Source organism: Urocampus carinirostris, chromosome 3 (assembly GCF_059441175.1).
Source record: "Urocampus carinirostris isolate Australia breed hairy pipefish chromosome 3, RoL_Ucar_1.0, whole genome shotgun sequence".
Taxonomy (NCBI): domain Eukaryota; kingdom Metazoa; phylum Chordata; class Actinopteri; order Syngnathiformes; family Syngnathidae; genus Urocampus; species Urocampus carinirostris.
Genome location: NC_142351.1, coordinates 10,173,643 through 10,187,841, shown reverse-complemented (window position 1 = coordinate 10,187,841; position 14,199 = coordinate 10,173,643). Strand labels below are relative to the sequence as shown.

At 39.5% G+C, this 14,199-nt stretch overlaps 1 protein-coding gene across 5 annotated transcripts in view; it reads left to right on the top strand.

The window, feature by feature from the left end:
* The window catches only part of scn8aa (sodium channel, voltage gated, type VIII, alpha subunit a), a 110,260-nt gene that overhangs the window by 45,473 nt on the left and 50,588 nt on the right, over positions 1-14,199 (top strand). For all 5 annotated transcript variants that reach the window (XM_088330602.1, XM_088330600.1, XM_088330601.1 and 2 more), the window contains exons 7-11: positions 2,074-2,295; positions 5,448-5,511; positions 7,240-7,381; positions 10,281-10,487; positions 10,557-10,838. In XM_088330602.1, the coding sequence (XP_088186728.1) occupies positions 2,074-2,295; positions 5,448-5,511; positions 7,240-7,381; positions 10,281-10,487; positions 10,557-10,838 (917 nt within the window). The remainder of the gene's footprint in view (positions 1-2,073; positions 2,296-5,447; positions 5,512-7,239; positions 7,382-10,280; positions 10,488-10,556; positions 10,839-14,199) is intronic.

Sequence of the window (14,199 nt, the reverse complement as noted above, 5' to 3'; positions counted from 1 at the left end):
TGATGTCATATACATGCAATGAATGTTATAAGTAGATGTATAATAAACTTAATTTAAAGTGTTGTTCTGTTATATATTCTGATTATCAATCCTTAATACTTTGCCACAATGTTTTTTTTATGCGATTAGTCGAATTATTGTGTTTCAAGTCTTAAAAAAAATGGGGCGTGCAACTTTATGGCTGGGCAGGCAACAGAGTTGTCTGCCCTGGTGTCTTTTTCTCATGAGTTTCAGACACTGCTATTAGTGGTCTGTAGTATGAGCTCATTCTATATAAGATTTCTAAAAAGACAAATTACAAGACCAAAGACAGTGTGCCCTAGACTTTTCTAGGGGGGGTCATCCTGCTTCCATATTTGACTACTTTCTACCTGTGAACACGAGCTGCAGAGGATGCCAAGGTAATGTGACTTTGTCGTGAGTGGATGAGACAGACTGCAGGGAGGCACTACGATGACATCGTGACACCTCTCACAAGGCAGTTAAGCAAAGCTTCAACACCATGGCGCTGGCATTGAATCGCAACCTTTTCAGCCTTGGAGTTTAAATGACCTGCATGTGTTTGCCGGCCCTCCCATCCCAATCCTGCTTGTGCCTCTGTTTCATTGGCCCCTTGTTGTGCCGTCGCGCTATCCTCTCACTCTTCTGCAGCTTTCCCCCTCTCTTTCAAATCGGCCACTAAATGCAAACTTGATACAGTAGCTGACTGGTTAGCACATAGCTGCTTCAATGCCAGATACCAGTTTCCCTGTGTGGAGTTTGCATGTTGTCCCCATGCCTTTGTGGGTATTCTCCCTTACTCCGGTTTCCTCCCACATTTCAAAAACATGCATTCAGTTTGATTGGTAAGTCCAAATATTCCCTGGGTGACAATGAGTGTGTCTATGGATTCTCTGTCGTTTTGTGCCCTGCAACTGACTGATAACCAGTCCAAGGTGTCCCCTAACTGATATCAGCTGGAATGGGCTCCAGCGCCCTGACTCTGAATGAATGAATGCAAACTCCACTTGAATATCAGGCTCATGTTTTGAAAAGAGTGGGAAGGCTTCTCAAGATTTCTCGTTTTTGTTTCTTCAATTTTGTGTACCCTGTCATTTTGGTTAAAGATTTGGCAATGCATCAATAAACAGATGCAGTATATTTCGATCGTAATTACTCAAATGTTATCTTCAAATGCTCCCGATGTTCATTGAATTGATTTTTACTATCGTTTTTTTCATGATAGTGACTCTTTCGCTCCCAACTTAACAATAGCTAGTTAAAATATTTTCCAAACCATATCTGGATGTAGGTCATATAGATTATTCTCTTCACAAAAAAGGAAATTTTGGCAATTCAAATGTGGAATTTTAAAGCATTGGTCCCCAATTTTTTTGAAGTTGAGAGCTACTTTTTTGTAACTGATTTCTAAAAAAACATGTCATTACTATGTTGTTGATTATATGACTATGTTATCACCAGCTTTTAATAAAAAGGGATTAAAATAGGCTCAGTCAACCGCTAAACATCACACCAGTTAGAAATCGAACTTCCTAGAAAATCTCAATGAGCCACGATACATTTTCAGAACCAGTCTGCAGGCTACTAAGGTGGTCTTAGGGAGCTACCGGGTGTCTGCAGGCACCACTTTGGAGACCGCTATTTTAGAGTATACATGTATTGTGTTCTTTCCAAAAACAAATGCAGACAGATATGTACTTTCTGTAATCACTTTAAAGTATTTTGACGTAACGATGCCTCCGTTTGTGTAAAGTTTTATGAAGAGTACTTATATTTTCCTTAAACACAAATTCAAAATTTGTCAAACGGTCATGGAAATGCAGTATAGCTGTATCTGAAAACTTGTATTGCTAGTGTTGGCTAGGTACTGTGACAATATTATGCTAACTTTCAACCATGTAATAACAAAATAAATGCAATAATGTAAATTTAAATGTATATCTAGTTTATCCAGTTGTTTTGTCCAATGTATTGAAGGCATTCCAAGTTCCTACCACTTAAAGTAAATATTCATAGCTGTTCTCTTGGTTTCATCGCTTTGTGTGTTCTGTCTATGTGGCCCCTTACTCTCAGGCCTGAAGACCATTGTGGGTGCACTCATCCAGTCAGTCAAGAAGCTTTCGGATGTGATGATCCTGACCGTCTTCTGCCTCAGTGTCTTTGCACTCATTGGTCTGCAGCTCTTCATGGGCAACCTGCGCCACAAGTGCGTCATCTGGCCCATCAACATGAATGAGAGTTACTTGCTCAATGGTAGTCGGGGTTTTGACTGGGACGAGTACATCATGAACAACAGTAAGTAGCAAAAGTTTAGAGTATTACCGAAATTAGTGTATTTCTTGCACACAGACCCTTTAATTTGTTTGTCAGCAATGGCGAGATGATATGTCAACAAGCGTACGCGCTAAAAGTTTAGCTTTGTATCATCAAAACGAATGGCTTTGAGGTAAGTTTGACTTCACAGCCGAAGCTGGAGGCGAAACAAAACTTGCGCTGGTCAGAAGACTGAGGGAAGACTGTTGTTGCTGCTAGTTGTCGTCATGTCTTGTGTTTGCGTGCCAGAAACGGAGAAAAAACGTTAGCGGTCAGATTAACATTTTCTACAAGAACCCACCAGACACTCTTGATGAAACCAAAAGAAGAGAGTTGGTTAAATGCATTAAAGCAAAAAGATTGGACCGAGGCACTCATCAAAAATGATCGGGTTGGCAGAGCACACTTCATATCAGGTGAGAAAAATAATATGTTTATGATTTTTGCTATGTAACTTATTACATTGGCAAAATGTCTTTTTTTTTCAGCTCCGGCTAAATGTTAGCATGTAGCCTGAATTCCATCAAGAGATGCTTTTCCTAAAATATTAAAAATAAATAAATACAATAATAATTATATGATACATAATTACAATTATAGCACGACGGCGCAGTGGTTAGCGCGTGTGCGGCACAGTTCTAAGGTCTTGGGAACCTCCTGTGTCGGTTCAAATCCAGCTACCGGACTTACTGTGCGGAGTTTGTATGTTCTCCCCGTGCTTGCGTGGGTTTCCTCCGGGCACTCCGGTTTCCTCCCACATTCCAAAAACATGCATTTCAGGTGGATTGGCCGGTCCAAAATTGTCCCTAGGTGTGAATGAGCGAGCGAGTTGTCCGTCCCTGTGTGCCCTGCGATTGGCCGGCAACCAGTTCAGGGTGTCCCCTGCCCACTGCCCGATGATTGCTGGGATGGGCTCCAGCACCCCCGCGACCCTACTGAGGATAAGCGGTGCAGCTGATGAGATGAGATAATTACAATTATACATAATATTTCAAAGCGCCTTTCAGGACATCCAAGGTCGCCGTACACAGAATATAAAACAAAAATAAAAACAGGGGATAAATACAAAAATAAAACAAAATACTGTTAAAAAGGGCGGGGTGGGGGGCGCGTTTGTGAGGCAGTTTATTATGGATAGGCAAGTATGTATCTGATGAATAATTTACATTGTGTTCCCAATGTTTGTTTTAAATGTATGCTTGTTTTTATTTCGAGCAGCCGCACACAGTGTTTACAAAGCTAATGTTGGCATTTAGGCTACAAGCTAACTGTTAGCTGCAGATAAAAAAAAAACAAGATATTCTGCCAATATAATAGTAATAGGGTTTCGATAGCAACAATCATAAACATTTAATTTCTCTAACCAGATACGAAGTGTGCGTGAGCATTTTCAATGAGTGCCTCGGTCCAATCTTTTCGTTTTAACGCATTAACCACAATTCTCTTTGTTTTCTTTGACCAGGAGTGTCCGCTGGTATCCTGTAAAACTTCAATATGTGATTACTCGTTTTTTTTTTCTCAATTCTGCCACCCGAACACACAACCTGATGACATTTTAATACCGAACTGGCAGCAACAACAGCGTTCTTTTTCTCAGTCTTCTGACCAGCGCAAGTATTGTTTTGCCTCCAGCTTTGGCTGTGACGTCACCTGAGTATTAATAAGTCTATAAGGTCTATAAGTCTATAAAATAGTGTTTTGTGATATTTTCTTTTATAGAAAAGGCGCAATAGACTGTAGGCCACATGGAATTTAGACGAAAATCAGGGCTAGTGTTGCACAAAAAAACTAAAAATATGTCAGAATATTCAGATTCAGATATACTTTATTGTCATTCTTGTACATGTGTATACAGAACGAAATGTCGATACATCTGACTCGCACAGTTTCCTTGAATGTACAGATATAAATAAAATGTTGTATTGAGTTGGAGTATTGAAGTACTAATAATATACTAAATAATTATAGCTATGTATAGTATTATACAGTAGTGCAAAGAGTGCAAGAGGAACAGCTAACCAGATGTGCAAAATGGGCAGTCAGGTAAACAAGTCACTATACAATAACAATAACACTGGAGTACGATAGTGCAGAGGAGAACAGATGTGCAAAGGAGTGGCTAGGTATAAAAGAACTGCCAGTAGTGCAAAAAAACAAAACAAACAGATGTACAGATTAGCAGCTGTGCAGGCACAATTGCATACAAGATCATAACCTTGAATGCAAGGGGAATCAAACCCAGATCACTGCGTGGAGTGTACCAGATCCCATCCACATGAAAAGGTAATTTCTCATCATCACACTATTTTTAGTCACAGTTCCAAATTGTTGATGTTATTATTAGGCGTGGCCGCCCAAATATTTTCAGACATTAAACCGGTCTGCTGTAAAGCTAAACTTTCAAAGTTTCAACGACATTCTCAATTGAATAATGATAAGGGAATTGTGGGAGGTAATTCAGTCATTCTGAATGAATGAGAACGGCATGTGGCGAGTCATTTAGTCGTCCTGAAAAATTGCAATAAACGTATGGCCGCACGTTGTCACTTACGATACTTAGTTGGGCCTGATGAAAAAGTGAACATTCTCTCTACTCTAACATATCTCGTGACTCAACTAAAAATAGTGTGATAATGTGTCGTCTGTAACCGTAGGCGTCTAGTGGATGGGAATAGGCGCACTCCGCGGTTCATTTCCCGTTGCATTCAACGGCATGCGATTGTGAAAATCCATCCATGTCCCTGGAGGTTTGGTGGTGTTACCATTGCTATCCGGTTCGATCCCTGTTGCCACCATTGCGATGCAACTGTGGTCAGTGATAACATTTATCGACTGATCAATAATTCACAAACATAGTAACACAATTCCAATTTTGTCCACATGTAAGGCACTCTGCTTTGTAAGACACATGATCAAATTTCTGGTCAATTTGTGGTTTTTGGGTCTGCTTTATACTCCTGAAAATACGGTATACTATGGCTCCTGAGACAAAAATAACTGATGCGAATTAGGCAAAATTACAATTTCAAACTTGGCCTGAGGGAATTGGTTGGCTGTTTATGGAACAAACAAATCTTTCCATGCAGAATTATGAATGTAATGCCACACTGCAGTCATATTTTTCTTTTCTACAGCCCATTTCTACTTCCTGCCAGGCCAACCTGATGCTCTTCTCTGTGGGAACAGCTCAGACTCAGGGTGAGTATCTGTTCAAGGTCCTCCTCAGTGCACAAGGTGTAAGTTGAGATATAAAATCAGGGGTTGGGTAAACTACGATCTGCAGACCACATGTGGCTCATCAAGGTTTTTAATCTGGCCCGCCAAATGTTAAAAAAATATAATATTAATTGGCATAAAATGGTTCAAAAGTACTATCAATACAGCGTGGTTTTGGTGCTACTCTTGTGCCCTGTGTCCCTTACATCCAAAAAATGGCTACATTTTTCTTAACTTGATATAATTTACACAAGGTTTTTCAACATCTATCAAGATATTTATCAAATTTAATGAATGAAAACCCCTTCTTTAATCTTAGCTGTCCGTATTGCATTCTGAGTTATTCAAGGCATATTATCACATTTAGTGTACTTAACGGATGACTCAACTTTGAGTGTTTCAGAACCAATTTGATTGATAACTTCAGTAGACACTCAAAAGAAAAAGAGAAGACATCAATGTTTTTAAACTTGCAAGGAGGACAGAGAGAGAAACCTTAAGATAAGAAAGGCCAACCTGTTGTAATCTATTTGTTTGGCTCCATTAGTCCCTTTTAAAAATGAACAGACTCGTTGGATTATTTTCAATACTTAGTCTCTGACCTTTTGATTGATAAACTCTTAGCCAATTGCTAGCTTTTTTTTCATGTAGTCTGTGACAACCTAGGAGGGCCTGTATTGGAAAAAAAAAACATCCAATGACCAATTTGGCTCTAAAAATATTTAACCAATAGTGACCAATTCAAATTTGGATTGGTGGGCCAGGAATTTTCCAAATCAGAGCCAAAGGTAAACACCTATCTTGATTTCTTTTTAAGCACCATTATTACATGCAACTGTGCACACTCATTGATTGAGTTCTAAAAAGAGAAGTCAAACGTTTACAACTCTTTCACAATGTCTACAAATTGGCCAAAGTAACACATGCAAAGTTTTTAGTGCTGTTAACTGGTCGACTAAAAATGGCCACTTTTGGAAACGCCCAGGCCTACCCTTACAAAAATGTGTAAAATACAATGTTCAGTGATCGAATTTGACGAGGTCGAAGGTAAGGCTTCAAGCTATTGTCTCACCTGTTTTCCAGCTAAAATGTCCGTGCTACACTCTTTTGCAGGCATTTGATTGCAAAACAACAAAAATCCTTCAATTTCTGTGTGTTCCAACAGAGATCGGTCTATGTTAGTAGCACTTGCAGTGATTATTTCAGTTTGGGACTAAACTTTGAGTGTTACCTTTCAAAAGAGACCGAAACCGTCCACATTCTCTGAAACAGTTTGAGAATAGGATCTACTTTGGGTATGTCTTGGATTGGGATTTTATGTTAATTTTACAAAAACTGTAAGGGGTTAAAAACAGACTAACCTTATCAAAGATCCGCAGTATGTATAAATAAAAATGAAACATAAAATGTAAATGTAGAGTTTGCTTTTGTATTTATTTATGAATGCATATTGTTGCTGCTATTCTAATAACTCGATTTTCAATTTTTTTTTATATTTTCCATTAATGGAATGTTTCCCAAAAAAATGCAGCTAGTCACCTCAGGCAAAGGTTGACAAACTTGAGTATAGCACTTTCCCTTAGGGTTAAAATGATGCCCGAAGCAAGGACAATACTTAACTCTACTGCAAGGTCTCTCTAATGTTTAACTTAGTACCAAATGAATAATACATGCATCTACAATCATCCTAACACTTCCTGTTTACCTCAGCCGTTGCCCAGAAGGATACACTTGCATGAAGGCTGGAAGGAATCCAAACTATGGTTACACCAGCTTCGACAGCTTCGGATGGGCCTTCCTGGCTCTTTTTCGACTCATGACACAGGACTTCTGGGAAAACCTCTACATGCTGGTAAAGTTGACCTGTTCATCACAATTACGAATGGTCTATCGCGCTGAGCCCACTTGTCAATCCACTCATCTTTATTAATACTTTTGTTTTAAATCAAACACAAATTACCGTAAATTCCGGACTATAAGCCGCTACTTTTTTCCCGAATGTTCAACCCTGCGGCTTATTCAGTGATGGGGCCAATTTATGTCATTTTTCTAACAGCCGCCAGCGGCGCTCGAGTACAAAAGGCTAGATTTAGGCCGGTGGAATATATGCGCCGAGGAAGACATGCAAATTGCAAAAAGAAAGGCACACGACGCAGCTTTCAAGCTAAAAGCAATCGAGCAGTCGGATAAAGGAGGAATCAGAGCTACTGCACGTAAATTTTACTTTGCGAGCGTGTTGCTCGCGTGTTCTCGAATAAGGGAGCGTGGGACGACGTCTATATAACAAGGTCTCTTTCCCCTACTGGGGAAGACAACTTTGAAGTCGTCGTTATAAGGAGGAAGATGAGGACGTTGTACCGTGATTTCTAAAAGTACGGTATATTTTTTTGACAAACCCGTTTACTGTGTTGCGAGCATGTTGCTAGTAGCGTTTTGCTACCCTTCACAGGCACGGTTTGGGATGAAAGTTATAATATTATTATTAAAGCTTTGAAAACTCTCTCGGTGTACTGTCTTTCTTTGTAAATATGTGTAACCATGTATAATAAGTATTTGCAACTGTATATTTTTGTAATGTATTTATTTTAGCGACTCATTCTGATATGTTTTGTACGGGCGAATCAAAAAGAAGGGACGAAAACCACAGGGGCTGACGGGAAGTGGAGTAAATGTGAGACGTATTTGTGGAGGCGGCGGACAATAGTGGATATATATTTTTCCCACCCTTGCCTTTGGAAATATACATTTTTTTTCCCTTGGATTATTTTCAATGGGACCTGGACTCTGCATCAAATCTTAAGTACCGGTATCATTTTCCGTTCATTTCGCCGGCCGTGGTTATTGAACTGTATACATTATATTCAGTTTTAATCGCGGGACACAAAGTCGGGTTTGGGTTAATTCTGTGATTGTGTAACATGTTTAAATGTGGGCGCATGCGGCTTATACACAGGTGCGGCTTGTGTAAGTACAAAAGTGGTTTTCCTCTTAAAATGTGGTGGGTGCGGCTTATAATCAGGTGCGCTCTATAGTCCGGAATTTACGGTACATATCTCTATTTTTAAAGGACACAAAATGTGTTTAAGAGAACAGAAAATATACTTAAGGTTGTCCAAGTCACAAAAAGAACACCACATCTAGTCAAACATGGAAAATTCAGAAACATGCTTTGAGTTTTTCCTTTGGATGGAACTGCAGAGTTGTCAGTGCTTTATGATGGCAGGGAGAATGTACTGTGTTTCAGTGGTTAAAACACTCAACGTGTATTAGTTGCTTTTGTATCGTCGAAAACGCTTGGAAAGAGCTGAAATAGACAAGACTCTCCTGGCAGAACTTGCAAGTGTAACACAGAAGGTTTGAAATATTAAGTGTGCAGATACGGCCAATGAGACGTGAAGGGGGCATCTCAGCTTTTTCTTCGCTTCTCGAGTCTGACTGTTTCTGACATTTATCTCAATATTGCAATCACAATTTGCGATGGCCACAATTATTTAAGGAATACAGGCAACTGTTGTGTAGCTGCTTTGAGTGTTTGTTGAAAATTTCGAGTTGGTACACACAACACAGATTATGACGTGATGCATTTCATATTCATATTGTGATATATTATTTGTTTGAGTATCAAAATTGTCCTGGACTGACATCAGTCATACACAATGGACCAAATATTGGAATGAATAGGAGAACAGACGACTGGTTATGGTTGGGTTACTCCGTGAGTATGATCTGATGTGCCAGACATTTGTCAGCAATAAGCTTGATTTTTTTCCAGTGAGCGTTGGACAACCCTGTGACATAGAATGTGTTCATACGTAACCTTTATGGACTGATATTTAGGCACAACTGTGATGTAGAAGGGGGCCAGTTTGGGCTTCAGCATTGGATCTCGCTTCTTGCAGATAATGTGGTGCTATTGGCTTTCTCAAGCCGTGGTCTTCAAGTCTTACTGGAGCGATTTGCACCTTAGTGAGAGACCTAAAGTCTAACATCATGGTTGTCAGGTGGTAGTATGCCTGTCCTGGACAGGGATCAGATCCTGCTCCGAGTGGAGGAGTTAACGTATCATAAAGTCTTGTTCACAAGTGGGGTTGGATGAAACTGGAGAACGATAGGTGGAACGGTGAAGTGTCTGCCGTCATGCAGAACTGGAACCTTCCCTTGTGGTGAAAGAACTTAGACTTAGTAGTTCACATACACTCACAAACAGTTGGTTATGACCAAACAAACAAAATCCAAGATACAAGCGGCTGAAATGGCTTTTTTCTGCAGACTAGCGGGCCTCTTCCTTAGAGATAGGATAGTAAGCTTGGTTATCCAAGAGGGACTCTGTGTAGAACTGCAGCTCCATCAGGTTAAGAGAAGACAGGTGAGGTGGCTTGCACATATGGAATTTAGTTTCAAGAAGTCAAGGTTTCAATCCTTGCAGCTTGCAGTTTGATGAGCTCTTCTAACACTATTGAGTAATTAGACATGTGACACTGGAACTATTTAATTGTTTTTGTTTATTAATATACACCATATCACATAATGAAAATAGCTATAATCTGATAAATGGGCTATAATTGAATGGAAAAGGGTAGTATGCTAAAGTTCAGCATTTCGGTGTATTCTGACTTAGATGATCATGTTTATATAATATACTCAATCAGGCTAGCTCTGAGGCCTTTTACAAACAAAAACATGTGTTTTATTGTATAACTAAATTTGCAGTTTTCTCAACCACTAACATTTATATGTTTTCTTCCAAACAGACACTAAGGGCGGCTGGAAAGACCTACATGATCTTTTTTGTGTTGGTGATTTTTGTGGGTTCTTTCTACTTGGTCAACCTTATCCTGGCTGTTGTGGCCATGGCTTATGAGGAGCAGAACCAAGCTACTATGGAAGAGGCTGCACAAAAGGAGGAGGAGTTTAAGGCTATGCTGGACCAGCTCAAGAAACAGCAGGAAGAAGCTCAAGTGAGTATTTTGGGGGAGAAGTTCAATTCGTTATTTGTTTTAAATGCTATGACAATATTTCAACCTTAGACCAATGCCATGGCAACATCAGCCGGAACAGTATCGGAGGATGCGGTTGAGGATGATGGTGGAGGGCAGCTGTCATGCAGTTCTTCTGAGATGTCCAAGCTCAGTTCCAAGAGTGCAAAAGAGCGGCGCAACCGTAAGAAGAAGTGGCGACAAAAAGAACAGGAGAAAGAGAAGGGCGATATCGAGAAGTTTGTTAAGTCCGAATCCGATGATGGCAGTAAAAGGAGCCGCTTCCGCTTTCCAGATAACCGCCTTGGGAGAAAATCTTCAATTATGAACCAGGTGAGGAAAAAGACTCTAGTGACAGTGGGGCATTCTGTAAATATTCATGAAAGGTTCATCAGTCTGTCAATGACCCACTGTTCGGAAATTAGAGAGATATCGGGACTCAGAAGTCAACTTTAAGATAACAAAAAATACCATACAGAAATCCCTTGGTTTTCGCGGTTAATGGGGACCAGAACCACCTGCAAAGAGTGAAAATCCGCAAACTAGAGTCGCACCTTCATTAAAGCCCCCAATGGGTTAAACTTGACGTCATTACCGACTCAGAGTATACGACTGTAACAAAATGCACATGCAACACATGCAACTATCACGTTCAAGTGGTGTAGGTTTCTTATTTCTTTTTGTATATTGAATTTATTTAGCTGGCGAGATCTAATTACATGAGTCATATTTAGAATATGTATTTTACTTGTTCACTCTCAGCTGATAAACAAGCTTGCTATTGAACAGTACAGAGGAACACACACGGGCCAGCTGTGTCGAAGGGCCCACATCCATATACTGAATAATTCACAGTAATGACATGAATGTTTCAGAAGAAGCAATGCGGCAGCTTTTCACAATCAGCTCTCCTATTGTTGCCTTGTGTGGGCTTTCAAAACAAAAGTGGATCTACTGTATATAATGTGCCATCCCTTCTTTAAATTGCTCTTCACGTTAAATGCGGGCAGACTGTTGCCAATGACTCTTGTCATTACCGCTTGTTGGGGTTTGTTTGTATATATTTTGATTCTTTTTAAACGTTTTTTAACTAATATGCCATTTTAAAAATATTTTTCCATCATGTTTAACTAAAAGATACAAATACTCACTGCATTTTAGCATATGCTGCCCTTTATGATTTGTCCCTCCCTATGTCACAATTTATTAAATAAAATTAATGCTAATAATAATAATAATAATAATAAAAATAAAAATATATTGTATTCATAGGTGCTTATCTTGTGCAGTAATCCCTTGCCATATCTCAGTTTCCTTTTCACTGTTTTTATACTTTGCAGATGTTAATCGTGCATTGTTCTGCAGCTGACAACACACAGCAAATGCTATCACGGGGGCAGGGGGTGGAGGGTTGTGTGTGTGTTGGGTGGGCGTGTCTATCTGTGTACGTGACTGTGATAGGCTGGTGTATGCTGTCAGTCAAACAGCTGGATGGGCGCACAAGTCAACGTGTTATAATGTTAGCAACGTTTGCAATTTTTGTATGGGAGTGTATATAGTGCCCGCTTTGAGACTGGGAGGTCGCTGGTTCGCGCCTCGACCGAGACATACCTAATTGGTATAATGGCAGCGCCCTCTGGCTGCGGCTGCATCGACCCGCTACAACGGGTCAGGTGTATCGACATTTCGTTCTGTGTACATTGTTACAAAGAATGACAATACAAAGGAAATTATTATTATTATTATTATTATATGCGTTTTGTTCAATACAGACGACCCTTCATAAGTTGAATTTGTTCGGAAGTTGCTTCAGTGCTATATTTTGTATGTTTAAGGTTTATAGAAGTATGTTTAAGGCTTGTATAAGTAACCTGTATTGTTTTGCACCTAAAAAATAATCATTTTATAAAATAATATGCTCCATAAAGATAAAGTGAGGTTTTACTTACTTTAATACTTGCGCTTCAAGAGGTCCCCCTCCGTGGTAAAAAGTGGCTGAAAAAAAGCAGTCTGACCATTTGCTCAACCGCATCAAGCTTTCTTATTCCACTTTCGTTTCAATAGAAACGACTCGCCTCTTCCTTACAATTTACACCAACTATATTGAATGGATGCATAAGATATTAAACAATAATACAGTATAGAATGTTTACACACGAATTAGGAAGAGGAAGCGGATTTTTTTTACTTCCGGTTGGATGCTGGGTGACCTCTCACAGCGCCAAACGCCAGTAGTGGCGGAAAGAAGCACTACAGTTGTGTACTCGTAAAAAGGTGCACACAATACAAAATCTAACTTACAGCAATGTCCGGACATATTTCGACATTCCCCAAAATGTTCGTATCTACTGTTTCACGTAAGTCGAATGGTCGTAAGTAGGGGAGCGTCTGTAAGGCATTCTCAAAAAGAAAAAAACTGAAAAAGTAAATGGTTCCACAATAAAAATAAACTGCAAAGCACGGCGATAGCCAGTAGCCTTAGCGGCTCCTTACATTGAAAATAATAATTAATTTAATTTTAATTATCAATTAATAGATCCGACAGCGCTGTTTTCAGCCAATCAGAACGGGAGGCAGACTAAAGCATGGCCCCTTTTTGTATTACACACTGCATGGCATTATAACGACTTTACCATCTCAACATGCAGTTACTTGTTCTACAGTAAGTGTTTTATTTTCATCATGCTGCTGTTAGGTCGGTTAGTTGTCAGTGAGAAACGTTTATAAGTTACTGCAGCCGCTTAACTTGCACTTTCTTTGAGTATATCACTCACCCTTGTTAGCATACTTCGTTAGCATACTTCGTTAGCATACCTCGTTAGCATACCTTGTTAGCATACTCAATTAGCATATGACAAAAACAACAACAAAAGGTGGCGTTTCGTAATTAAAGTAAAACTTGTAAATTTTGGGATACATGGAATGTGCAGTTGTAATACGGTGTATCGTGTTTGTGAGGCTCGTGATGTAGTTTTTATATGTTCCTCGCCGGAGACTCCGAACGCCACTCGTTTTGTAAATTTGATGTGCTGGGACACTTATTTTTATATTATCTATACACCAATTTTATCTCACAAATTTGAATATATTCAGGGTTGGGTAGGATTACTTTAACTTGATTACTTTCAATTACTTTTGGATTACTCCAATACCAAATATGCTAATAAAAGACAAAATAAACTAAATATGAATACAATGACTACATTTTGTGCAGGCTTGGGTAGTAACGGAATACATGGTACGGCAAAATGATGTTGGCAAGCTGTTTGGATTTATTTTCATTTTGTTTTTGTCGCATTTTATGTTAGTTTTGCTGAAGATCAAAGCCAGGAGAGAAAGCTTACCACATGTCGTGAGTCATAATTTTATTCATATTTAGTTTATTTTGTCTTTTATTAGCATATTTGGTATTGGAGTCATCCAAAAGTAATTGAAAGTAATCGAGTTAAAGTAACCCTACCCAACCCTGAATATATTTCTATTTGTAGATGGTACGGGGCTTCTGACTTCCTTATAGATCGCCAACATTTTGCATTCACCCATCCATCCATCCATCCATCCATTATCTGCACCGCTTATCCTCAGTAGGGTCGCGGGGGTCATGGAGCCCATCCCAGCTATCTTTGGGAAGTGGGCATGGGACACCCTGAACTGGTTGCCAGCCAGTCGCAGGGCACACAGAAACAGACAAGTC